The sequence below is a fragment of the Cibotium barometz genome, chromosome 19 (assembly GCF_041138505.1).
Source record: "Cibotium barometz isolate CiBa-2024 chromosome 19, ASM4113850v1, whole genome shotgun sequence".
Classification (NCBI taxonomy): domain Eukaryota; kingdom Viridiplantae; phylum Streptophyta; class Polypodiopsida; order Cyatheales; family Cibotiaceae; genus Cibotium; species Cibotium barometz.
Window position 1 is genome coordinate 39822389 of NC_141064.1, and position 26982 is coordinate 39849370.

Sequence of the window (26982 nt, forward strand, 5' to 3'; positions counted from 1 at the left end):
CCAAATCACTCTGGCCAGCGTCATATGCTTTATATGATTAATCACTTGGGGTGTGCAATTAAGGAAGATGAAAGAACGCACACGGACATTGACACGATCCCACAACTGTGCCTAAGCCTCCCATTCTTTCCGAGTAGAGGGTAACACTTCCCCGTCTTCCAACTCCAACCGTGGAACACCAACAAAAATGAAATCTGCCAAGTCACAAGACTCCAATACAGAGTCCATCATTACCTTCCATATGCCATAGTTGGTCCTGTCCAGCTGTCGATCCACGGGAAACGTGGGGAGAGTAGGAATCTTCACGTGCTTCTCAGCCATCTCAAGCAAGTTTGCCATCGAGGGGGTTACTTTGGTCTTGTGAAGGGAGGGTGGGTGAGAAAAAAATGAAGAAGAGGCTGCAACGAATATGCAAGGTGGTTGTCCAACGGTGATGGCAATAGTCCCACAAGCTCTTCAAATCTCCCGTAAGCTCCAAGGTCTTCAAGAAACAATCCTGCAAGCTCTCCAATGTCTCCAACCTTCAAGCCACATGGGGCTCTGATACCATGTCGGAATACGCAACGGATATGAGACAAATTGCTGAGAGCACAACATAGCAAGACACCAACATGAAGATGAGCAAACGCAAGAGATCCACCAGCCTAGAAAACCCTGAATTGTGTGGAAGAGAAAACGCAGAAGAGAGAGAGTGAAGCTGTGTGAACTCTGCACTACATACAAGATCTCGTACACAATACCCAATGCAATGGAGTGTGGGGGGCAGCCCCACTATATATATGGTCCAGGACTGATAGTCAACCAGCCCAAAACAAGCCGACAGCACTCCCAACTGCTCACAACCAAAAAAATGGGAGTCAACCAGATAAAATCTAGTCGGCCAGAACTGAGCATAGTCGGCCAGCATCTACTGCCCCACGACCACAGAAAATAGGAAAAAAAGACGGGGAGATGGAGAAAAATGAGAAAAGGTACAAGGCAGGCACACCCACAACAAAGGCCCTCTCTGAGATAATGTACAAACAGGAGATGACTGCTAAGAGAAGTCAGCAGGTGATGAAGAGGAGGCTACTTCGAAACCAAAGGAAGATCATGGAGAAAATCGTGCGAGTGTTTAGATCATGCTTGCATGCAATGGAAACATCTTGAAACTAGGAAACGTGTCTTTTAACATTATATAGTAGATGTAACTAGAAACTATGAAAAAAGTCGAGAGAGGAGAAACTTGGGATAGATCATAATCTAATAGAGATAACACAAGAAATTAGGGAAAATCAAACTTACTAGGGAAAAATCATGAAAACATCAAGTTAGATTAGGAAAAGGAAATAGGGAAACGAAAACGAACAGAAAAGAAACAAAGTTTCTATGGCTAGGAAACGTCCATTTCTTGTTGCTATGATTTAGATTGCACCATGCAACACCTGTTCCATGAGATGATCTGGTATGTGAGTCCCACCCATCAAGCAAACAATTCGCAAATAACCTGTCATCTAGATTGTGAACAATCGATGGGTCAATAGGGTTTCCTCATTGAGGTGTGCCAAGGGAATGGTTATCAAACTCTAGACAAGTGCTCATTATTCCAAACTTGCAAAATCCATTTGTGGTTGAATGTGAATTGTGATGTGGTCATTCCATAGGACATGCCTTAGATCAAGATAATCATGCGATCATTCCATAGAACATACCTTAGATCAAGATAATCATGCAGTGGCATACGAGAAACAAAGATTGCAAGCCCTAGAATTGTCATTAAGGTATATGAGAGAGAGTTATTAGCTTCCCTTACATATTGAAACACTACCTTCTGGGGCTAAATTTACGATCAAAGCACACCATTAAATTCTAAGGCATTTTCTCACGCAAACTAAACTATATGAGATGGACGAATTTCCTCTCTATGTTTCATTTCAAGAGCTTGCAAAAGAGGAATGTAGTGACAAATGCATTGTCAAGAAGGTTGCATGTGGCTACCATGATTGTATGAGTTTCGAACGAATTTCGAAAGTTTTGATCCCCAAAGGGCAAATAGTACGCCTGTACAAATGTATACACACACACACATTGTGGAAGACTTATGTCTAATGTGCAAGTAAATATTAGAGAAGACAGAGCAACGGAATAGATAGACACATGCACAACACACAACTACCTAAACCATTGTATATTTATGTGCAAGGAAATGAGATACAACGGTGCTCTCCAAGTACAAAATGATATGAAAATGTAGACCTTTAATCTCAACCCACACTGCTGAAGATCACCCTCAGATCAACCCTAGACCAGCTCCATTAGAGAATCGCTTTGCAGGACTACAATCCCTAAGTTGGTTGATATGAGATGTTTGTATAGTACTCAAGAGACCAAGTCAGCCAATATAAAGGATTGTCGGCCTACTGAAGAGGTACATGACTGCTGCCCACACCTGGCCAACTGCACCTGTCCAGCCAGACTGCCTCGTGGAAATTCCTGACCTGCCAACTACTTCCGACCACGCGGCTGCTGTTGACACTACTGGCCAACTCCTGTCGACTGTTGACTGCTTGTCACATGCACACACGTGAACATGGCTAATCTCATAGCTAATCCCTGATAGGCAGCAGCCTTGTGTTAGAATTAGCGCAGTAGCAAGCTGTGACAAGTAAGGAAGAAGCCCATGCTCAATGTCATGTCACACACGTGGACATGGCTAGCCGCTAATCTCATAGCTAATCCTTGATTAGGCAGCAATCTTAGGTTAGAATTAGGGCACTAGCAAGCTGTGACAAGCAAGGAAGAAGTGTTAGAATTTGTTCATCTCTGTGTTTTGGGGCTTTAGTGACAAGTGGCTGCGTTTCCCAGCTGTGCTGCGTTTTCAGGTCCAGCCAGCTTGCTGTTTGCTGTCGGCCAGTTTTGGTGGCTGCGTTTTTTCCTACAGAGGCAAGCTGGCCAATTTACTCGGCTGCGTTTTCTTCTACCGAGGCAAAAGGTGGAGTTGTGGCTGTGTTTTCTGCACCAGCATCTGTTTTTGGCAAGTTCTTTGCACTTGGTGCTGCCACGCAAGTGGCCCTACATTGTCTTCTTCCTCCACGAGTCCCTGCCCTTCCGGTAGGAGGTTCCCGGTGAATCTTGGACTGTTTTCCTGCTGTCCAGCCTCTTTCTCTCAGGTTTGAGAGGGGGCTGATTGTTCCTGGTGCCTCGCTTCGTTGAAAAGCACTTGAGGGAAGTGTTTGAGAGCTGAGATTTGTTCTTTGTTGCTGTGGATATGGCTCCCCCCCTTACGAACAAGGATGACAAGTTGAAAGGACCCAACTATGCTCATTGGAAGCTTCTGTTAGAATACGCAGCGGAGATGATGACCAGATCTGGGAACACGAGCAAAAACGCAGGCAGAAAAACAGCACAAGACAGAGAGAGAGAGATGTAGGCGTGTAACTCTGCTCTGATATACACAAGAAAATCCCGGGTATGATACAAGTGTGGTATGGGGGCTGGGGGCCTATTTATATGCCCCCACATGTGCAGTCGGCCTGCTGTAGGCAGCCGACTGGCCCTGAGAACTCCACGACCAACATCAACTCCAGTCGGCCAGATCATCAGGTCGTGGACCAGTTCAGCAGTCGGCCAGCAAATGGGCTGCCTCCCAAGCCACAAAAAATGGGAAAAATAAGGGAAAAATGCGGAGAGTGGGGAAAAATGATAAAACACCTCATAAGGGCGGGCACACCCACAACAAAGGCCTTGGTGTATAAGTCTAGACAGGAGATGACTTCTAACACCCCCTCTCAGCTCCTGGCTGTGAAACCAACCACAGGGAGCTGGGGTGCCGCCTGAGCAAATCCTGAGAGAGCGACTTCGTGAAGAGGTCCACCGTACTATCCTCCATCGAACAGAATTCTAGCAGGATGTCACCAGCAACGATCTGTTCACGAACAAAGTGCCTCTAGATGACCATGGGTTCCTCCAGTGGAAGCCCAATCCTGCAATGCAACCTCTGCAACCTCACCACCTCACAAACAGCCCGGTACTCTGCCTTTGTTGTCGACAAGGCAAAAGATGACTGTTTCCAACTGCTCCAACAACCTGCTCCTGGTCCTGAAGTAGAGCTCCTCGTGTCAGGATCTCCTCCCCAAACTGAGTCACTCCAACCGTGGAGTCGGACTCCATCCAACAATCCCCCTCCTGTGTACAAGAGTCCATGATCCTTCGCATGCCGCAGAAACCACAAGAAACGCAATCCTGCCTCCCAAAGAGTCATCAGCAACCATGAGCTCAACTGCCTCACCAGGAAGCTCCCGTCCAATCTGGTGACCATCAACAAGATCAATGAACCATACAGCTTCTGAGTCACAGAGACATCACACTGCTCACAAGGATCAACACCTGTTATGGTGCACAAACAAGTCCTGGAAACCTGATGAAACCTGTCAACCACCCCCTCTGAATCCGGAACCACAAAGCTTGGAGAAACCACCTCCTTCTGCAAGTAATCACCTGCCACCTGCCTGGCTTTCCGAAAGGTCCCTGTGAAAAGAATATCCTCATCTACTGGAGGTTCTATGTCCCGAACACTTCGAGACATCAGAGCATAAGTGACCTGTTCAGTTTCCCTTGACTGACAAACACAAGAACCACCAACATCAGTACTGGAAAGTTCCTGCCAACTGCTGCCATCTACTGGCAAGCTATCCACCACCTGGTCTCGGAAAGCCCGCACCTGCAGCGTATCCACACTTAAGTGGCCATTACCAGACTGCCACTCATCACAAACCTGAGGACCTGGGAGAGAGAGTGCTGAAAGCCTGTAAACTCCATTCTCCACTCCGCCTTCCCAAACTAACTGGCCTGTTGCTTTGTCCCGGAGAGCAACAAAATGCTCATCAAACTCCACCCATATGCCAGTCTTGCAAACCTGATGCACTGACAACAACAGATGAAAACCAAGTGCCGGAACATACAACACTTGGGAGGAATGCTTCCCCCCTCTGCCATCGGGAATGATCTCCATCCTGCCCTCACTATGAACTGGGATAGTGGATGTATCACCAGTAAGAATATGACCAGAAAGCCTGCAGAGAGCCTGTAAACCGGAATGGGAAGGAGTCATGTGCCTGGAAGCACCACTATCGAGAATCCACTCCCGAGTATCCGTTGCGGAGAGTCCTCCAATCTCCTCTCTGCCTGAAGAAAATGAAACATCGGTGTCCACCACCTCCAGGTGCACAAAAGCCGGAGTCTTCATGATTGCTGCTGAGGAATCTTCATCCTTCTCGGTCTTCTGCTTGGGACACTCCCTCCAGTAGTGGCCTTTCTCGCCACAATCATTACAGGTCCTCTCTGCCTTTAGTTTCTCGCGGTCAGTAACGGACTTCTTCTCAGAAGACTTCTCCGACGAAGCCTTCCCTTTGCCCGTGTTACGGCCTTTCGACCGTTGGCCAGTTAAGGCCTCCGAACCTCCAGCCTGAGGAGGATTCGTGAAACGTTCCTCTTGGTCCAGGACCATGGGCACAAGCTCCTCCCACGTGATGATGCTGAGCCTGCCACTGGTAATCATCAACGAGTAAAATGCTGAGTACGAAGAGGACAAGTGTGACAGCAATGTTATGGCCATGTCCTCTGACGATATCTCCTTCCCAGCCTGAAGAACTTCCTACTGAAGAGCCTGCAGCTTGTTAATATGCTCCCGCATCGTCGACGACTTTGCAGGGTTCATAACCCGCATCTGTACTTCCAAGGAAATCCTCTTCATGGGCGATACCCTGTTGTAAAGTGAGGCTAAATGCTGCCATATACCTCTGGCCAGCGTCATATGCTTTACATGGTTGATTACCTGTGTTGTGCAATTGAGAAAGATAAACGAACGGACCCTGGCGTTGACACGATCCCACGTGTGTCTGAGCCTCCCGGTCCTTTCGAATCGACGGTAACTCCCCTTCCTCAACTTCCGGCCGTGGAACCCCAACAACGACGAAATCAGCGAGGTCGTAAGACTCCAGAACAGATTCCATCATAACCTTCCATATGCCGTAGTTGTTCCCGTCCAACTGACGGTCCACTGGGAACGTGGGGAGTGTCGAGATCTTCACATGCCTCTTGGCCATCTCAAACAGATCTGCCATTGTGGGGATGTACTCTGAAAAGGGTGGGTGGGTGGGAACAAAGAAGAACTAGAACCTGCAAGTGGCTGTCCAGCAAATCAGCCCGCCTTCCTCTTGCTTCTCCTCTTCCCAATCAGCCCAAAACAGTCCACCAATCAGCCACAAAACAGTCCCCCTCTTGCTCACAAGGGCTCTGATACCATGTCAGAATACGCAGCGAAGATGATGACCAGATCTGGGAACACGAGAGCAAAAACGCAGGCAAAAAAACAGCACGAGAGAGAGAGAGATGTAGGCGTGTAACTATGCTCTAATATACACAAGAAAATCCCGGGTATGATACAAGTGTGGTATGGGGACTGGGGACCTATTTATATGCCCCCACATGTGCAATCGGCCGGCTGTAGGCAGCCGACTGGCCCTGAGAACTCCACGACCAGCATCAACTCCAATCGGCCAGATCATCAGCAGCGCAATCGGCCAGCTCTGGCATGAGGTCGTGGACCAGTTCAGCAGTCGGCCAGCAAATGGGCTGCCTCCCAAGCCACAAAAAATGGGAAAAAATAAGGGAAAAATGCGGAGAGTGGGAAAAAATGATAAAACACCTCATAAGAGCGGGCACACCCACAACAAAGGCCCTGGTGTATAAATCTAGACAGGAGATGACTTCTAATAGCTTTAGATGCGGATCTGGTTCATCCACAAGGGTTTGTGGAACATTGTTCAGGGCACTGAAAGGAAGCCCGATCGTCCTCAAAACTCTAGGCGGTGGACTCAAGATCAGGAGGATGAATTTGCTATGGAATTACAAGACTAGGAGAATCGGCACTTGAAGGCGCATTCTGTGCTTGTGCGGACCATCACCGAGGAGGTCTCACCGGCAGTGCAAACTCTCACCCCAGTGCTCATCAGGTATGGTCATCTCTTTGCTCGAGATTCATCGATGAGGACAATTACCTTGCAAGGGCAGCTCTACGGCTTGTTATTTCCTGAAAACCATTCCATGCACTCTTTTCTCATGAAGGCCAAGGTTATCCATGATTAGTGACTAGCTATGGGTGCTGCTTTGTCCTCTTCTCAGCTGGCTGCTCTTATCCTCACCAAGCTTCCTCCGGACTATGATGTGATTTCTCAATCTTTGCGGTGCCAAGTCACATCCACTCAGTTGGATTTTGACGATCTTAGCTCCCTACTTTTGGAAGAGTCGTCCGTTCTCATCTCACAGGACAAGTTGAAGGTGTCAGAGCCAACAATTCAAAAGAAAGGTCAGAGGAGTCGCTGCTTTACTTGTGGAAAAAGAGACCATCTGTCCAAAGATTGTTTGTCCAAGAAGAAGGACAAGACCAAGGGCAAGGCTTCATCTCAGAGAAGAGGCAAAGACACGAAACAGGATAGTGATACAGATTCTAGTACCACTTCCAGGGCTCCCAGGGCGCTTCCGGCTCAAGAGAACCCAGATGGTGTACTTCTCTAGTACGCATGCAGTTTCCCCCCATGTGCTTCCAGCCAAAAGAGGCTTGTGGGCGGGAGAAGGAGTTGATTACAGCTCCACTTACTAGTGCATAAGCATTAGACATCAGGCAAGACATGGTTATCTTTGGTACAGCAGAGATTATGAACTGGATCTGTTCCAAGTTCATTGTTCGAGGCTTTTGGGACATGATGTGTTCCCGTCCACTTTTGGGGATTATGGGCGCGGTGTGTCCAACAACTCATCATCTATTCTTGGAGTTCACTACACACTTGTGTAGGAATTTCGTGGCCAAGCAAAGTTCCTTCCTGTTCGTGATGGCATTTTGTTTCGAGGTAACAAGTTGGTGTATGCTCTCTCCAAGGTGATTCCAATATTCGCGGTGCTAGAGAGTCCATGGTTGCATCTTCATCGACTTATCTTCTACCGACTCTTGCACACCGTGTGTTCAAATTTGTGCATCTCTGTGTTTTGGGGCTTTACCATTTATCTAGTCTTTTATTGGATTTTCTCCTATTTATTTGTCCAAGGCCAGTCTGCCAGCCCTAGAGGCAGTCAGCCCAGTTCCCTACTCCACTATATAAGGAGTTTCCCATTATTCACTCATTCATCCACTTCCCTTGCACATTGTTCAACACTCACTTGCTAGCCATTGCCATTGTAAAGCTTTACTACTATTATAAAAGGTGATCTTGTCCAACTCTCTGAATCTCCTTTGCACTCTCTCATATGTTTACTGTTTATGCTTCCGCCTGTGCTATCTCCTTCAAGAAGCCCATGCTCTGTGTACAGTGTGCTTAGTCGGGCCAGGTCATAAGCATATGACACAACCCTTCATAAGCATCTGACACGGGTGTGTCAGATGCTTATGACTTGGCCCGACTAGGCACACAGTGCACGGGCTTCTTCCTTGCTTGTAGCCTGCTAGCATGCATACATACATACATGCATGTATGCGTGTGTGTGTGTGTGTGTGTGTGTGTGTGTGCATGCCTATATGTATGCATATGTATATGTATGTATGTGTATAATATATATGCATGTACGTGTGTATGCATGTGTGTGTGGCTGAAAAAATGCAAGGTTTCTAAGGTATGGGTCATGCCATACATCTCACCTCATTTGACACACGTTTCAAACCAACTATGGTGGCTATCATCTCAGTTGCATATAATCAAGACTTTTAAAAATGCGAAATTCAAACCATTTGGATGAGCACTTTGCACATGTATCGGCTGCCTTACAAAACGGGACAACAGACCTGTCTTATAAGATAAGAAGGATGCCTTATGACTCTAAAGTGCATCCACAGGTAGGTTGGCACATAAACATGCAATTTTCTGCACGTGCCTAAAGGGCAAGTTCTAGGGGGGGTGTGCACCAAATGAGCACTGTTAGGGCAGCCAGACAATGGGCAGACAAGCACCCAAGATCAGGCCACATGTAGACAGTCTTTTTGCATTGTTATGCTAGTGCTGGATGTGTCCAACTCGCCAACCAGCAGAGGCCATTCAACCAACCCTATTGTTACCTTTAAATAGGCACGCCAAGGTTCAATCACAAAAGTGGGAGATAGGGCCTGTTTGTAGGCAAGAGTCTTACACAGGACCAGCAGAGGCCATTCGACCAACCCTAATGTTACCTTTTAATAGGCACGTCAAGGGTCAATCACAAAAGTGGAAGATAGGGCTTGTAGGCAAAAATCTTACACAGCAACAAAGGCATCTCATCAGCAATTTGCAGTCTTGCACAGGTAGATCTTAGTTTATGATTTGACACATCATTGCATATAGTCATACTTTGGTAAGCATAAAGATACATACATTAGTAGCTTCCACAGTCATGATTTTTTAATCCTTCTATTAGTTAAAAACAGATGTCCGCCCATGGGGGACTACAACCCTCCATATAGGAGAACATGCTCAAAAAAGAAGGGGTGCTCCCTCCATGGCAGGTCACTCTCGGAGGGAGACTACATAATCTTCCTCTTTTTTTCTTTTTTTCTTTTTTTCTTTTTTTTTTCCTTTTTTTTGTGTGTGTGTGTGTGTGTGGGGGGGGGGGGGGGGGGGTCACACTAGGTGGCTGGAGCCTGTTGTGCCAACTTCAAAGTGATACAACGCCACTCTCCAAGTACGTAGGAAGGCCCACAGCACTGCTACATGTGGTTAGTGTGTGGATAATGTCCGTCCAAATACAGCTAATGGACTCTGCTGGACGATTGAGAGTGCCCCCCATAGCCCCGCTGCAACGCGCACGCCATATGCGCCATGCCGCAATGTTGTTGATAATTTCCCCCCTCTGGTCGGTGTGGGTATCGGGTCCAAGAGGGCACTGGAGCCATCGAAGCTATGATGGCTGTGATCCTGAAATGTGTAAGCTGAAGTACAATGCCATCACCATCCTCCTCATACAAGAGGCCTCATAGAGGAGGGCTGGCCCTGCCTCCGTGGCCCACATGATGGCTTCCGAAGTAACGGCCCGAGTAGTCCTGAGATATGCTATAAAGAGGTGGAGGCTCCACCACCAAACCTGCTGCACCTTTGGGCTATCCCAGAGACAATGACACTCACTCGTCATGAAATTCAGACCGGCTGTGAGGGCAAAAGGACGAAAGGACCAAATATATGAGAGATCAGAGCAAAACAACACAGCATGAAATAGGTGAGTGAGTCTATATATAATGGTGAGTGAACATATGTACAAGAGGTCCTCTGCTGTGAGGTGACTCTGAGTAGAAGAAGACCAGTGCGCAGAAGCAAAGACGATGTCGGAGCTAAAGCACGGTCGGTGACGAAGGCTCGCGTCAATATGAGGCAAAGCACTTCGAGAGGTGGTCGGTGTCATCGGTAGATGCAGAGGCACCCCAAGGTGGTAGCAAGCAGTGGAAGGGATGAGGTGCTGCAGGCTCTGGTGACGACAAGGGTGCTGCGGTAGATGAAGAGCAGAGAGGGCTACCGTCCCGAGTGGTGTAGTGGTGCAAGCTCTGGTGACAAGGGTGCTGCAAGACCTGAAGGGTGCAAGCTCTAGTGACAAGGGTGCTGCATACCTGAAGGGTGCAGGCTCTGGTAACAAGGGTGCTGCGTACCTTACTGGCAGTGAAGAGCAAAGAGGGCTGCCGTCCCGAGTGGTGTGGATGGTGAAGATAAGCAGAGAGTGGGCTGCCGTCCCAATGGTGTGACGAAGCAGAGAGAGGGCTGCCGTCCCAAAGTGTAGCAAGATGTAAAACGCTGATATAATCTACCGTAGCAGAGAGGGCTGCTGTCCCATGAGCAGATATGAAGTGATGGAGTGCTCTATGTAGCAGAGAGAGCTGCTGGGCTGTCCCAAGGTGTGGCTTGTAGCAGAGTGGGCTGCTGTCCCAAGGTGTGGCCAGTAGTAAACGCTGACGTGCTGGGGCTGCCAAGCGATGATGATAAAGCAGGTATAGTGTATGCGCCGGCAGCGGCAACAGCAGCAGCAGATGGTACCTGATATGGTCAAGAAGTGGTACAATGGTGAAGTGATGAAGCAAAGCTATATATAGTCAGTGGGACTGCTGGTCGGCCAGGCTAAAGGCTGTCGGCCAGCAGCAAAGACACCAAAAAGAGGGAAAATCGAATAAATTCAGAAAAGTCCAGATAAAATCCCCTTTTTAGGGCTGGACAAAATGCCATTATCAGACACCGGCGATCCACTTATGGCTGGCTAAGTGCCTACTACGAGGCCCTTGTGTGCAAGCTGCCAGAGACTGTCCCACAGCCACTTCCAAAAGTCAGAGAGGAAGCGAGAGGGAATATCATATGCCGCAGCTAGGGTCAATATGCCATATGTGGTCATGGAAGGTGAGGATCCAGACCCGCGCTGTGGGAGCGCTATCACACCAGTGAGAGCTTTGATTTGTTCTATTTTATTTTCGATTCCATGATGAGATATACCATGGACGTTATTGAATCATTTTGGTCTCACGGGCCCATTGGGTCTTTTGTAGATGCTTAATCTCTCTCTCTCTCTCTCTCTCTCTCTCTCTCTCTCTCAAGCCTTACATACTTTCTTTCTTTCTTTCTTTCTTTCTCTCTCTCTCAAGCCTTACACTTTCATTTAATCACTTTATTAGTACTAGCCACTTCACCAAATGATGTGGAAAGAGCAATCATAAGTCCTGTGTAGCTTTCTGGATTGAAATGTTTGTAAAAAAGTTGGATTACCTAAGGAACTATTTATTACTTTAATGGTGATATAAAATGCATGTAAACATCTCATTAATAAGCAACCTTCCTTTTCACAAAAGATGAAGAAAACAAAAAAGTATCCTACCTTATAGTAACTCCAAGCTGTTTGTTCAGGACTAGGTTGGTAAGATAGTGGCCGGTCACTGCAAAACGCAACCTTCTTCGTAGATATGTACAGTGTACCGGCAACGGGGCCGGATGATGTAGAGAGATAGCAAGCATAAGACTTGCGCAGCTGCTCATCTGGAAGAGAGTCAAATGTCTGTCTGAAAATTTTATCAAAGCCGCCTTCTGTTAGTAGTTTTGTTCCCTGGCTTAACTTTCCCCAAGCTGTGTCCGCCATGTTTGGACCGGTTTTAACTGCCAAACAGAATAAATCAACGATGAACTGCAAGGTTTCACCATCAGCCAAAAAAGACAAAAATTGCATCTGACATAACTACAAGTTTTCTCCCGCCATATTTGGACCAGTTTTAACCGCCAAACAGAATAAATCAACGATGAACTGCAAGGTCTCACCATAGCCAAAAGAGACAAAAATAGCATCTGACATAGCTACAAGTTTTCTCCCAAAAAGTAATGCAATGTGTCATGCTATTCATAAAAACTGCATCACACTAGAAAGAACCTAGAAAGAGTCAAGGCTATTACGATGTTGCCAAACATTTCCAGCAGCCTCTTCTGCTTTCTTTGCAACTTCCTCAAACTTTTGCCTCCACTTGCCAAGGTAGTCAGATATGATATCCATAGGGCCTGGAACCAGCGTCAAAAACCAACATGTCAAGAGAAACTTTATGAATAGATGTCAAACAAGAAATCAGGCCGCATAATACTTTGTATCACTAATTATGCTGACAGTGGTCAGTGCCACAATGAATGCTCTGAAGCTAGCTAAGACACGTCTTTGTTAACCACCGGCATGAGAATGCTCTGAAGCTAGCTAATGTATACACACATGTTTCTTCTACCCAAGACTATTATGTCTAGCTCCATTGTTTGTGAAAATTACTTACTCTACCACAAATAATATTATTGATGTGATCCCATCACTTTTGGCGCAAGGTATTCAATACAAAACATGACTTCATCCCAACATCAAGAATCTGTCGACTCGTCACACTAAGAGATATGCTTCCTGCATATGTCACTCAGAGGTAGACAGATTGCAAAATTATAAATCTGTGTATAGTAGCACCAAAGCATACACCTACCAAGCTGAGCTCATTTATGCTCATGTATAGATATTAGCCTAGAGCTCCATCGAATGTCAAGATTGCAGAACAGAAGCCTTTGACTTTCAGGACAAGCAATGGTATTCGCTTGAAAGAACCTTTGCACAGCTCAAGATAGAGCTCAGATCTACGCAGCCAAAAAGACAAATTACTTGGGGTATTAAAAGTTGGTTGAATGTAACCAATGCATAGCCCAACAGTAAGGGCTTGAGACTCCGGGAGGGGGGGATCATGTTAGCACATTCATCCCCAGTTTCTGCTCATATTTGGTGTCCCCTTTTGGTCCCTTTTCATGGCCCTTGGTTGTGGGTTGGCCACCCTGTTTTTGTACATTTTTCTGGGATTTTTCCCATGTCGGGTACCTTTTTCCCAATCAGCCAGCAGACCCATGTCCAGTCGGCCAGCCCCTCTTACCTATAAATAGGTGGGATGGCCTCCCACTTTTCTTATAGTCTAGCCTTTCTTTTTGCTCCCTCACTTATGAGACTCTTCATGCCTCTTGCTTGGGACTGTATCACTTCAGTATATTCAGCATAGTTGCTTCATCTCTCTCTCTTTCTCTCTTGCACTCTTTCTCAGCACCCTAGTGCTTGTTTGCTTCCGCTCTGTGCACTCAATCATGGTATCGTCGCTCCTGGTTCAGCGTTAATCTACTGCCCCAGTCAGCGTTAACTTTCTGCCCCAAATCTGCCTCAGTTTTCAGCACCTTAACATCTGCTTTTCTTCTCAGTTCTGCTGCTGGTCGGCTGGCTTCTTCCGGCGCCTCTCCACTACAGAATCAGGTCTTCCCTCACTGGTTTGATCTCTGAGATTCCCTTCTTCACCTGTCGGCTGCTCCTTTTCAGGGCTGCAGCATCTATCTTGCTGCGTTTTCTTCCCCACACGTGGCTCTTGCAGTTTTTTGGTGTTCTGAGTTGAGGATTGGTGGCTTCTGGTACCTGTGGTGGACACTCCTTCCGAGATTATGAATTTTTCTGAGATTGAGCCCAAGCTCTTGTAATGGCTGCCCCAACTACACTTCATATGTTCTCTGAGCCTGTAAAGTTGGATGGCTCCAACCACACTTTGTGGAAGGTGAAGGTGAAGGTGAAATCAGCCTTGCGTGGCACAGATTGATATTTGGCAAGCAAATGATCGTCATGTTTTCTCTTTTCTGAAGTTGAACTATCAGGATTCTGTTCTCTCTCATGTGCGTACAACGAACGCTGCACATGAATTTTGGAAGGCATTTGCAGATCTTTATGAGATTAAGTCTCTGGGACGGATTTTGGCTTTGGAAAAGCAGCTTATGAACTTGTCAATTTCTGCCTTTCCATCTTTATCTGCTTTCATCTCGAAGATGAAAGATCTCCGGGACAAGCTTGCTGTTTGTGGCAAGGATATCTCTACAGAGGATATGGCTATCCGGCTTCTCTCCAAGCTTTCAGAGAGGTTTGATGCTTATTTTCAGTCTCTTGTTTCTTCTCCTCATCCTGTTCATTCCAGATTTGGCATTTAACCTTTTGTCAGTGAGTGCTCTTACAGCTCAGGGTGCAGAGGTGATCTACTCTCGTTATGAGATTACCATTCGTGATAAGGAGACTAGTAGCATCTTGGCTCAGGGAGTCCAAGATAGTGGTTTGTACAAGTTGACCTCTTTGCTTTCTTCTGGTTCTTCTTCGGCTCTTTGGCATGCTCGGTTTGGGCATTTGAGCTATCAGCTTCTACAACGAGCTTCTAAGGATGGGTTGGTTGAGGGTTTACCGACCATCAAGGCTCCATCTTCTATTTGTTCCTCTTGTTTACAAGGCCGCTTTTCCGAAGGAGGCGACACAGATCTTTGACATCACTTGCTCTTGTTCATGCAAACTTATGCGGTCCTACGAGTACCACGTCTTTGAGTAAGTCGTTGTACATGCTCGTGATGGCGGATGACTTCTCTAGATATACTTGGGTCTTCTTTCTTAAGTCCAAGGATGAGGAGCACTTTTGTGATTGGAGGGTTGAGGAGAAAAAAGAGACCGGTTCCTTGGTCAAGGCTCTCAGGACCAAGAGAGAGGAGGTGAGTTTACATCCAAGGAGTTTCAGCAATATTGCAAGGCTCATGGCATTCGGAGACAGCTTACTACAGCATATACTCCATCATAGAATGGAGCTGCAGAGAGGAAGAAAATGACCACTATGGAGATGGCCCGTGCTATGCTTGAGCATTCTTCATTTCCTCAAAGTTTCTGGGCTGAGGCGGCTTCTACTGTCATGGCCCTGTGAAAATGGAACAGTACAAGTGTGGGCATGGTGGTTGCAGAGTCAGAATATTTTATGATTCACATGGGGGGTGCCCGGACAGAGTTTAAGATGTGTGGACATCCCTAGGTGTGAAGGGGGGGAACTAGAAACATTAAACTTTAATGTTTATTAAAGTTTGCCCCTAGGCCTTAGTGGCCCTAGGGAACTTATTAAAGTTTGGGGCCCTAGGGATTAATTTTGGGAAGAGGGCCACTTTTGGAGAGTTTCTCTCTCTTCCCTCTCTCTCTCTTCACTTTTGGGGAGTCGTGGAGCAAAAGGGATTCACAAGCGTGGAAAAGCACAAGAGAAGGAAGGCGGCTGCTGTTTTCTGTGTACTGCTGCTGTTTTTCTTCTGCATGAACAGTTGCACTTCCCACGTGTGCAGTCCGTACAGTGCAAGTACAGGCGGCTGCTGAAACCTGCTGCAAGCACTGTGTTATCTCTGCTGGATACTCTGCGCACAGGCCCTGTACAGGCTGTACCAGCAAGTACACAGCCTGTACCTTACTGTACGACTGCCGTACAGTGTACGGACAGTCAGGTACAGCAAGTACAACTGCTGTAGGCGGCGTTAACAGGTGCTGGACAGGTCTGTGTACTCAGATTCAGGCAGGTACAAGAGTGGACAGTGGACTGTGTGTGCAAGTTCAACTCCTGGCACGTATCCCGAGGTGGTACAGACGGGTACAGTGCTGATTTTCAGATCTGTACTTTCAAGGACAGCATAAGAGTGAACATCAGGAGGAGGATACAGGCAAGTACAAGCACATGTGTGAAGCAGGGTTGTGGATACAAGTGCCTGCAAGTACAAATTGGTGCTGTTGCTTTCTCCAGTACTGTTTCACGAGCTGAACTTGGTAAGCCTTGTTTCTGTTCATCTATCTCTCTTTCTACTGCTTGATGTCTGTTGCAGATATGTGTTATCTGGCCCCTTGTGAGAGGAGGGGTATGGCAGATTGACAAGGGTTGAGACAGAGATTGGACAGCACATGTATGTTTGAGCCGAGAAGATGTATCATGCACTTGAGTTATGCCAGATGTATGCCCATGGCTGGCCTGCTTAGTGATCTTGGCTGATCAGAGGGAGGCACAGTGTGTTGTTTGAAGACACAGATCTGTGTGCATAGATCCTCTGTGCTGAGAAGGATTTGTGGGCCGTCAGATTGGACTTACAGGTGTAAACTCTTGGCTGATCTTTGTGTTGTACTCAGCCATTCATTTTATTATAATTGAATAAAGAAATACCGCAAAGAGCGCCAAGCTTTGGGGCCAACAGGTGTCGCTGTGTTTTCAGATTTGGGCGCTCTAGCTCCAATCTGTGTTCTTTTCACATCTAGACTACAAGTGGACGGGTGACTGCTAGTCTACCGCACTCTGGTTTTCTATCAGAGGCCGGTTTCAAGGTTCCGTCCCCGGGACCAATCATCAACTTTCTGAAGGAGGTGAGCTCGTGGTTGCTTTGAAGAAAGCCATCGCTGAAAATTCAGCAAACATGTCTGATACAGAGGATGAGTACTTTTATCATGAAGAAGAAGAGCAAGAGACTTCTCCTGAAAGAGATGTATCCGAGGATATTTTTGCAGGAGAACAGGCTGCAGATGTTGAGCCTTATGAGGATGTAACACAGCCAGAAGATGTGCATGGTAAAGAGGATGATGATGCTCGGTTCAAAGATCGCTTGGCTAGTGTTATGGATACTTTTACGCAGCTCACTCAGAGCGAGAGATTTGCTGAATTTATGAGATCTCGCACAGAGCCCCAGGAAAAGAAGAAGGAGGTTCGCTCGAAGAATCTTCCATAGGGTCATAGTGGTGCCATCCCACAGGAACCATCTTTTGGCCAGTTTCCGAATATGCAGCATGCTTATGGTGCAAACTCTCAGAGTTCCTTCTATGGACAGCCACCTATTCCTCAGCAGAACATGCATCCAGGTTATTTTGGTGGTGGCTCGGTGTTCAATCCATGACTGGGGGTTATCCTCAGGGAGGCATGGGTATGTATGGGCCTTTTGAAGCCAATTTTCAGCCTGGCATGCAAGGGAATATGTATGGTGGTATGCAGTCCGGTATGGCTGGAAATATGTTTGCAGGCATGCAACCTGGGATGCAAGGCAATATGTTTGGTAGTATGCAGCCAAGTATGCATAATGGAATGTTTGGAAACATGGCTGGAATGTATGGTATGCCTGGCATGGGAATGGGAAATGTTGACCCAATGATGGGTATGAATGTTGGGGGCAGCAATCTTGCGAAACCACTACCATATGATAATCTAACGCCTATGGGAAAGGCGAAGGATTACAAGGAAGGGGGAGCTGCAGTGAAGTTTGACACTTTCAGTGGGGCCAAGGATAAATTGAAGGCACTTACCTTTTTACAGCAGTTTGATGCTGCTTTTTCTGGTGGGAATTACACAGAGTCCTCTAAGGTGAGGAAAGCTGCCACTTTTCTCAAGGGCAATGCTTTGCAGTGGTGGTCTACTCTTCTTTTGCAGGGCATAGCACCCACCACATGGGTCCAATTCAAACAGGTTTTCTCTTCCGTATGGCTCACATCTACATTTGAGGTGGATGTTATGACCGCATGGCACAAGCTGGATGCTTCAAAGTGTGATAGTTTGGAGGATTATAACAAGAAGTTTTGGGAAGCTCTACTCCCAGTGACTTCTTATCGTGCAGTGCCATTATCTGAGCAGGTTGAGAAATATTGTTGTGGGCTGCCCAAGGAGGTACGAGATTATTGTATAAAGACGAGTAACGAACATGTCACAGATGATTGAAAATGCTATGACAGCTAATGCGTTACTCACGGGTGGTTCATCTGGATTTAAAGGCAGTAAGAAATTGAGCAAGAAAGTTGAAAAATTTGGGCATGCTTCTCGTGATGCTAAAGGGTCTTCAGAGACAAAGTATAAGAAGTTGCCAATGCCCAAGAGGACTTCTGAGGAAAGACAGGCTTTGAGAGATGCTCAAAAGTGTTTTTACTGTACTGAAGAGGGGCATATGTCATTCAATTGTCCCAAAAGAAAGTCCCAAAAGGATCCTGACAATAAAGGAGAGCCCAAGCCAAAGAAACCAAAGCCTTCTGCAGGCTTAGTTCCTGATCTTGTGGGGGAGCAGCTAGGTGGTGAAGCTACAGAGTTGTGCAGGGCATGGGGCAAAGTGAGAGATCAGAATGCTTTGATCTTCTTTGACACAGGTGCTAGAGCCAACTTCATTTCACCAGATTTGGTTGGCCGATTGGGGATTCGCGCAGAGGAGATGGGGCCGTTACATGAGGCTAATATGGCTTGTCCAGGGTATGCAGAACCCGTTACTCCTATCATTGGGAAGCTTCGGCTTCATTTGCAGGGTTATGTGGACAGCGAAGAGTTCTTCATCATGCCTTTGGATGGCTGTGATGTTTTGTTGGGGATGCCATGGTGCCACAGGGTACATGCGGTGGTGGATACTTACAATAGGAAAATTACTCTGACTCATAGAGGGAAAGAGCATGTATTGGATGTAAAACTCAAAGGGAAATCTGTTCCTATTGTATCCGCTTCGGCGATTTCATCAGTAATGAAAAAGCATCTTTCCGCGTACTTGATTTATGTAAAGGATGCACAAGATGATGAGTCTAAGTCTAATTTGTCAATGTTAGATAAGAACAGGGCTGATTTCTTAAGTGGGTTTCAAGACTGTTTTTCCGAGTCATTGCCAGGAGAATTACCTCCTGAGAGGCCAGAAGATCATGCCATAGATCTGATTCCTGGTAGTACTCCACCGAATAGACCGTCGTACCGTGTTAGTGCAGCCCAACAGGAAGAGATTATGAGTCAGGTGCAGGAGCTTCTAAATAAGGGGTTGATTCAGCCTAGCTCATCACCCTTTTGCTCACCTGTGCTCTTAGTGCAGAAGAAGGATGGTTCTTGGCGCATGTGTATAGATTACAGGGCGCTGAATAAGAATACCATCAAGAATCGATTCCCCATACCGAGGATCGATGACATCTTGGACCGCTTACAGGGCTCCACAGTTTTTCGTCGTATTGACTTGAAAAGCGGGTATCATCAGATACGCATTAGACCCGAGGATGTGCATAAGACAGCATTCCGAACCACGTTTGGGTTGTATGAGTTCTTGGTTATGCCCTTTGGTTTGACAAATGCGCCTGCCACATTTAACAGAATGATGGACAGGATTTTCAGGCCTCATAGAGAGTTTGTGGGCACATTCTTTGATGATATGATTGTGCATTCACGAACTGAGAAAGAGCATAGAAGGCATTTGGCCATTGTGTTTACAGAAACTCAGAAACCATAGATTGGTGGTTAATGGCAAGAAGAGTGAGTTTTTCTTGCAGGAGATACATTTCTTGGGGCATATTGTGTCTGGTCATGGAGTCCGTATGGATCCAGCAAAGGTGGAAGCAATACTTAATTGGCCAGCTTTGAGGACCGTGCATGATGTACGCAGCTTTCTAGGATTGTGTTCCTATTACAGGCGTTACATACGGCACTTTGCTGAAATTGCTTCGCCTCTTCATGCTCTGACGAAGAAAGCAACTCCGTTTAGATGGGCTGATCGGGAAATTACAGCATTCAAAAAGCTCAAAGAAAAGCTTACTTCGGACCCAGTATTGGTGTTACCGGACCTCCGAAAGGCTTTTGTTGTCCAGTGTGATGCATGTGGAAGTAGCATTGGTGCAGTTCTCATGCAAGAGGGACATGTTATAGCCTATGAGAGTAGAGTTTTGCAAGATGCTGAGAAGCATTTGCAGGTGTATGAGAAAGAGATGTTGGCTGTAATTCACGCTCTTTCTACTTGGAAACACTACTTGCTTGGGGCTGATTTCACTGTGCAGACAGATCATCAGACCTTGCGATATTTCCTCACGCAGACTAAGCTTTCAGAGAAGCATATGCGTTGGGCAAACTTTTTGTCAATGTTTCACTTCCAGATTGTGCATGTGGAAGGCCAAAAGAATGTAGTGGCAGATGCTTTGTCACGCAAGCCACAGGTCTCTGCAGTTTCACTTGCTTATCATCATGAGCTTGATGAAATGAAAGAGCAGTATGCCCATGATGAGAATTTTGAAAGGTTGTATGATCAGATGTCTGAGGGTCAGCGGCATGAGCATTACACTCTCAGAGATGGGTTTTTATTGATGCATGGCAGACTATGTGTTACCAGGCCATTGCGACTCAAGGTTATGATTGAAAGTCATGCTCCACCGTATGCAGGTCATAGAGGTATTGACGCCACGGTCAAAGCAGTGGAGACTTTCTTTTATTGGCCAACCTTGAGAAGAGATGTTGATGCCTTTGTGAGGCAATGCATCGTATGTCAGAAGGTAAAGTTTGACCGTCAGAAGACACCAGGATTATTACAGCCTTTACCTATTCCGGATAGACCTTGGGAGAGCATTGCCATGGATTTTGTATTTGATCTTCCACGGACACAAACGGGAAATGATGGCATCTGGACTATCATATGCAGGTTCAGTAAGCAGGCTCATTTCATTCCCGTGAGGAAGACAATTAAAGTGGATCATATGGTGAAGTTGTTCATGGCGAACATCTTCAAGTATCATGGCTTGCCTACGTCTATCATTAGTGACCGTGATCCACGGATGACGAGTTTGTTTTGGAGAGGGTTGTTCGATAACATGGGTACAGCTCTCAAGTTTTCATCGTCATTTCATCCACAGACAGATGGTCAGTCAGAAGAGGCTAACTCTACAGTGTTGGATCTTCTCAAGTGTTATGTGTCAGAGCACAAGCAACAATAGGAAAAGTATCTTCCTTTGGTGGAGTTTGTATATAACAACACTGTACATAGCTCGACAGGCAAGGCGCCTTTTGAGATTGTAGGAGGGAAGAAAGTACCACCCATTTTGCATACAAAGGATAAGATCTTTGAGGCTGATCAGTATGTGGAGAGCTTGGATGAAGCTTATCGGAGAGTTAAGTTGGCCCTCCAGAAAACTCAGCAGAAGCAAAAGAAAGCCGCAGACCGTCACAGACGTGATTTACAGTTTGCATTGGGTGATTGGGTTCTTTTGCGCTTTGAAAAGGCTAGACTCAAGAAGATGAAGGGTAAAGAGCGCTTATTCCCTAAGTTGAGCATGCGATATTATGGGCCTTTTCAGGTTTTGGAAAAGATTGGTGAGGTAACCTATCGTTTGAAGTTACCAGATCACTGGAGGATTCACAATGCTTTTCACGTGAGTCTTCTTAGACCTTTCCGTGGGGATGTGCCTGAGGATGTATCAGATGAGGCTCAGCCGGAAGTTGAGGAACTTAATGAGGTTCTGATTCCAGAGCAGATACTGGCACATAAAGAAAGAAAGGTACGAGGTAAAGTTTCCCGTCGCTATCTTGTGAAGTTCAAGAACTATTCACCGATGGATGCGAAGTGGATGGAGGAAGGTGACTTAACAGATTCACCTCAGGTTTTGCAGCTTTATCTCGATGCCTTTGAGTTAGAGCCGACTCTTATTGTGGCTCATTCAGGTTCAGCAGAGTATGGGTCTGGAGCATTACCTGATGCTCAAGAGGGGGGGTAGCACCTCCACTCCCTTGATACAGATAGGCTCAGATGACATCTAGAGGTCGCTTGGTGCAGATTTTATCTCACCCGAAGGTACTGAGGCTGACAGTACATCTGTTTATGGGACTTCTATGATATATATGTACTAGTCACATGGAGATTTTTGTGGATATGTATGGTTCACAGTGGTATACAACTTGGACTATTACTATGCCATTGGTTTGCAGTGAATGATGATACATGTGTACGGCTTAGAGAGATTGGGACGCTGATCTTGCCATATTGTATATTTCACTTGGGATATTTTGATGCATCACCAGAATGCAATCGAGGACGCTTGCCATTTTTCAAGAGGGGGGTATGTCATGGCCCTGTGAAAATGGAACAGTACAAGTGTGGGCATGGTGGTTGCAGAGTCAGAATATTTTATGATTCACATGGGGGGTGCCCGGACAGAGTTTAAGATGTGTGGACATCCCTAGGTGTGAAGGGGGGAACTAGAAACATTAAACTTTAATGTTTATTAAAGTTTGCCCCTAGGCCTTAGTGGCCCTAGGGAACTTATTAAAGTTTGGGGCCCTAGGGATTAATTTTGGGAAGAGGGCCACTTTTGGAGAGTTTCTCTCTCTTCCCTCTCTCTCTCTCTCTTCACTTTTGGGGAGTCGTGGAGCAAAAGGGATTCACAAGCGTGGAAAAGCACAAGAGAAGGAAGGCGGCTGCTGTTTTCTGTGTACTGCTGCTGTTTTTCTTCTGCATGAACAGTTGCACTTCCCACGTGTGCAGTCCGTACAGTGCAAGTACAGGCGGCTGCTGAAACCTGCTGCAAGCACTGTGTTATCTCTGCTGGATACTCTGCGCACAGGCCCTGTACAGGCTGTACCAGCAAGTACACAGCCTGTACCTTACTGTACGACTGCCGTACAGTGTACGGACAGTCAGGTACAGCAAGTACAACTGCTGTAGGCGGCGTTAACAGGTGCTGGACAGGTCTGTGTACTCAGATTCAGGCAGGTACAAGAGTGGACAGTGGACTGTGTGTGCAAGTTCAACTCCTGGCACGTATCCCGAGGTGGTACAGACGGGTACAGTGCTGATTTTCAGATCTGTACTTTCAAGGACAGCATAAGAGTGAACATCAGGAGGAGGATACAGGCAAGTACAAGCACATGTGTGAAGCAGGGTTGTGGATACAAGTGCCTGCAAGTACAAATTGGTGCTGTTGCTTTCTCCAGTACTGTTTCACGAGCTGAACTTGGTAAGCCTTGTTTCTGTTCGTCTATCTCTCTTTCTACTGCTTGATGTCTGTTGCAGATATGTGTTATCTGGCCCCTTGTGAGAGGAGGGGTATGGCAGATTGACAAGGGTTGAGACAGAGATTGGACAGCACATGTATGTTTGAGCCGAGAAGATGTATCATGCACTTGAGTTATGCCAGATGTATGCCCATGGCTGGCCTGCTTAGTGATCTTGGCTGATCAGAGGGAGGCACAGTGTGTTGTTTGAAGACACAGATCTGTGTGCATAGATCCTCTGTGCTGAGAAGGATTTGTGGGCCGTCAGATTGGACTTACAGGTGTAAACTCTTGGCTGATCTTTGTGTTGTACTCAGCCATTCATTTTATTATAATTGAATAAAGAAATACCGCAAGGGGCGCCAAGCTTTGGGGCCAACAGGTGTCGCTGTGTTTTCAGATTTGGGCGCTCTAGCTCCAATCTGTGTTCTTTTCACATCTAGACTACAAGTGGACGGGTGACTGCTAGTCTACCGCACTCTGGTTTTCTATCAGAGGCCGGTTTCATCTACTGCGGTCTACATTCAGAATAGGTCTCCCACTGCTACTCTTCTAGATAAAACTCCATATGAGTCTTTCCATTGTGAGAATCCCTCTGTTGTTCATTTCCGGGTATTTGGTTGTTTAGCGTATGTACATGTGCCTAAGGAGCATCACTCCAAGTTGGACTTGAAGTCTCAGCGCATGACTTTTCTCGGATACAACACTGTGTCCAAGGCATATCGTCTTTATTATCAGCATGCCGGCAAAGTTGTTGTGAGCCGTGATGTGAGAACAAGACTCCTACATCTTCAGGGGGGATGGTGAGCTTCTCCTTCCTCTGCCTCCTCCTCCCTCTGCTTCTGTTACACCTCTGTTCAGCATCTAGTGCTGAGAGGGGGTGTTAGCTCATTCATACTCAATTTCTACTCATATTTGGTGTCCCCTTTTGGTCCCATTTCATGGCCCTTGGTTGTGGGCTAGCCACCCTATTTTTGTACATTTTTATGGGATTTTTCCCATGTCGGGTATCTTTTTCCCAATTGGCCAGCAGACCCATGTCGAGTCGGCCAAGTTCTCATGTCCAGTCGGCCAGCCCCTCTTACCTATAAATAGGTGGGCTGGCCTCCCACTTTTCTTATAGTCTAGTCTTTCTTTTTGCTCCCTCACTTATGAGACTCTTCATGTCTCTTGCTTGGGACTGTATCACTTCAGTATATTCAACATAGTTGCTTCATATCTCTCTCTCTTGCACTCTCTCAGCACACTCTAGTGCTTGTTTGCTTCCGCTCTCTGTGCACTCATTCAGATCACAAGTTCTAATCCCCCCAAGCCCTTGTTGGTACTGTGCCCGCTTTGCAACCACAAGTTGTAATACCTCCACAGGAAGACCATGCCACCTCCCAAACTGTGACTACATAAGATCTACTCTTTTTTTTTTTGAGAAGTTGGTTGAAGTGCCTACCTTTCTAAATGGCCTAAGATATCTATCTATAAAATTCTAGGATGTTAAAGTTGGCCAAATCATTCAGCTAAGAATTCCTAAGCGATCACAAAGGTGTCTCCCATGTTTTACAAGATAATTGACACAATCAATAAAATTGCATACGAAAGAAGCATGTTTCTTTGAGTTAGAAACGTACATAACATTTCTAAAAATAAGAAACGTTTCTATGATTAAAAAACGTAGACTTTCGAAAAAATTCCCACCTGTTGCAAAAAAAGTTTTTTTTTTAATAAAATTTATCTGCCATGTGGACATGATGGGAGTGAGTAGTACCAGTGATGATGATGATAGTGATGAGCCCGAGGAGTGAGGAGCCTAGCGAAGCTTGAGAGTCGTGACTCAAGCTTCATACTTTTTTTTGGATTGATCATTGTAATTTGTTCTACAATCCACTTTTTGGGATTTTGGTATTTTGTAGCTTGCTTAGCTAGTAGACTAGTTTCTTTCCTCGTCTATATGACTCTATTATGTATGATCATCAATGTATTGTGGTTCATTTTGGATTTTAAACTTTAATGAAAATCATGATTTTGGATTTGCTTAACAATATGATGTCTGCTGACTGCTCTAAGATTTCATTATAAATCATGACAATGTTAAGTGCTTTAAATGTTCGAGTCTAAAGCTAAAAGCCTACTTGAAAATTATAAAAAACCTTTTTTTTTTAAATACCGGTGTTCCTTATTTTACCTCCTTTCTTAGAAACATGCAAAGCTCGTTTCAGACGTTTCTCGCTGCTATTGCATTCAAAAGTGAATCCTCTTTCTTATGCTGGACGAATGCCAACCTTTCTTATTCTGATACTAAGGAAGGATCTGCTGTTCTTTGCATCAGCCCTTTCTCATGAGAACAAAGCAACATGTACAAAAGCAAAACACATGACTTCCCCTTCCCCCTTCCCTCTCCTTGTTGAAAGGACCTCTACAACTTTTGTAATAGACATAACACTCAACAAACAAAATCTTGCCTATACACCAAGAGTCTAGACATGAGGCTAGTTACACAACACCCTTAGGAAGGTGGAATTGTGGGGATACATCGGGGTGAGGGTAGAATATAAAGCTCAACAAAATCGTGAGGGGAAAAGAGGATATAATGTGTTTGAAAGGCATAGGGCATTAATTGTGGCCACTCATTAACCCATGCTTGGGGCAATCTTCTTGCCTACGCGACAGGCAGAGGAGACATTTGTAACTGGCCTAGGTCACAAGATCATGACTAGAGAGACCAAAATGTTACATTGGAAAATGAAAGTACACACATGTTCATGACAAAAGAAAACATCAAAACAGGCATACTTGCCATTCAGAAGGCATACCAGATAATGTGCAGGAAAAAAGAAAGCATCGAAAACAGGTATCACTGAAGCGGATGCAAAGGCACTTACTTTTTCCGGCGAAGGCTGGGGCAGGGGTAGTGGTTATGTAAGGGTTTGCTGTTGCCGTGGCGGGGGGGTATTCATGGCCGGTAGTGCTGGAGCTAGGGGTTTGGTTGAAGGCCTTGATCTGCTCGTCTTGTTCAAGGATGTGGCCGGGGAGGGGCTCCCACGTCGCCGCTTGCTGATTCTCAGGATGATCTTGAGGCTTGGATGGGGATCCCATGGTGTAGGTGCCCCATCGCCCTGTTTCGTACGCGCGGCCGCTGTCCACCCTCGGATACACTATAGGCTCCTGAGGTGCAACGCTGTTGTCCCCCTTCTGCGCCTGATTCGATGAGCTCATCTTCGCCTGTGGAGAGACTCTGTACCTGCAATCCCTACTGCAAACCCTACACTTTCTGCAAACGTTAGAAACTTCCGGCCTTCTCGATCCGCTGTAGCTTTATCCTCCACTCTCTAGCTCTTGCGTGTTGCTCCGAGAGGCAAAGAGAATATCTGATGATGACGTCAGAAACGCGTACGCGCGCACACGTCGACGCGCAGAATCCAATCAGTGTGCTACATCAAAACCGTCCTTTAGTGTAACTAGTATTGCACCCCCGCCGACCAAGGTTCCAGAAAAGAACTATTCTCTCTCTACAACCATCTCTCTCTCTCACACACACATGCACATGCACATGACCCTTTCCCTCTCTCTGTCACGTACACACTCTCAAATGTTGAGACTCTCTCTCTCTCTCTCACATGCACACACCTACTCTCTCTCTCTCTCTCTCTCACACACACATGCACACACTCTCTCTCTCTCTTCTTACACTCCCACACATAGAAGCGCTCTCTCTCTCTCTCTCTCTCACACACACACACTCTCTCTCTCTCTCTCTCTCACACGCACACATACACATGTAAATATATAGTATATACAATATTATGTTTTAGATACATAAACCTATACATAGACACATATACTTATACATATATACATGTATTTAAAAATATAAATACAAACATTGACATAATTTAATTAATTTTGATTAA

General features: G+C 46.1%; 1 protein-coding gene across 1 annotated transcript in view; it reads right to left on the reverse strand.

Moving 5' to 3' along the window:
• LOC147628577 (GEM-like protein 1) overlaps positions 1–26545 on the reverse strand; it is a 38095-nt gene extending 11550 nt beyond the window's left edge. The window contains exons 1-3 of the mRNA XM_086813778.1: positions 25954–26545; positions 12411–12512; positions 11845–12119 (exon numbers count right to left, since the gene is read on the reverse strand). Coding sequence (XP_086669904.1) covers positions 11845–12119; positions 12411–12512; positions 25954–26287 — 711 coding nt within the window. The 5' untranslated portion in view covers positions 26288–26545. The remainder of the gene's footprint in view (positions 1–11844; positions 12120–12410; positions 12513–25953) is intronic.
• Positions 26546–26982: the final 437 nt, after the last annotated feature.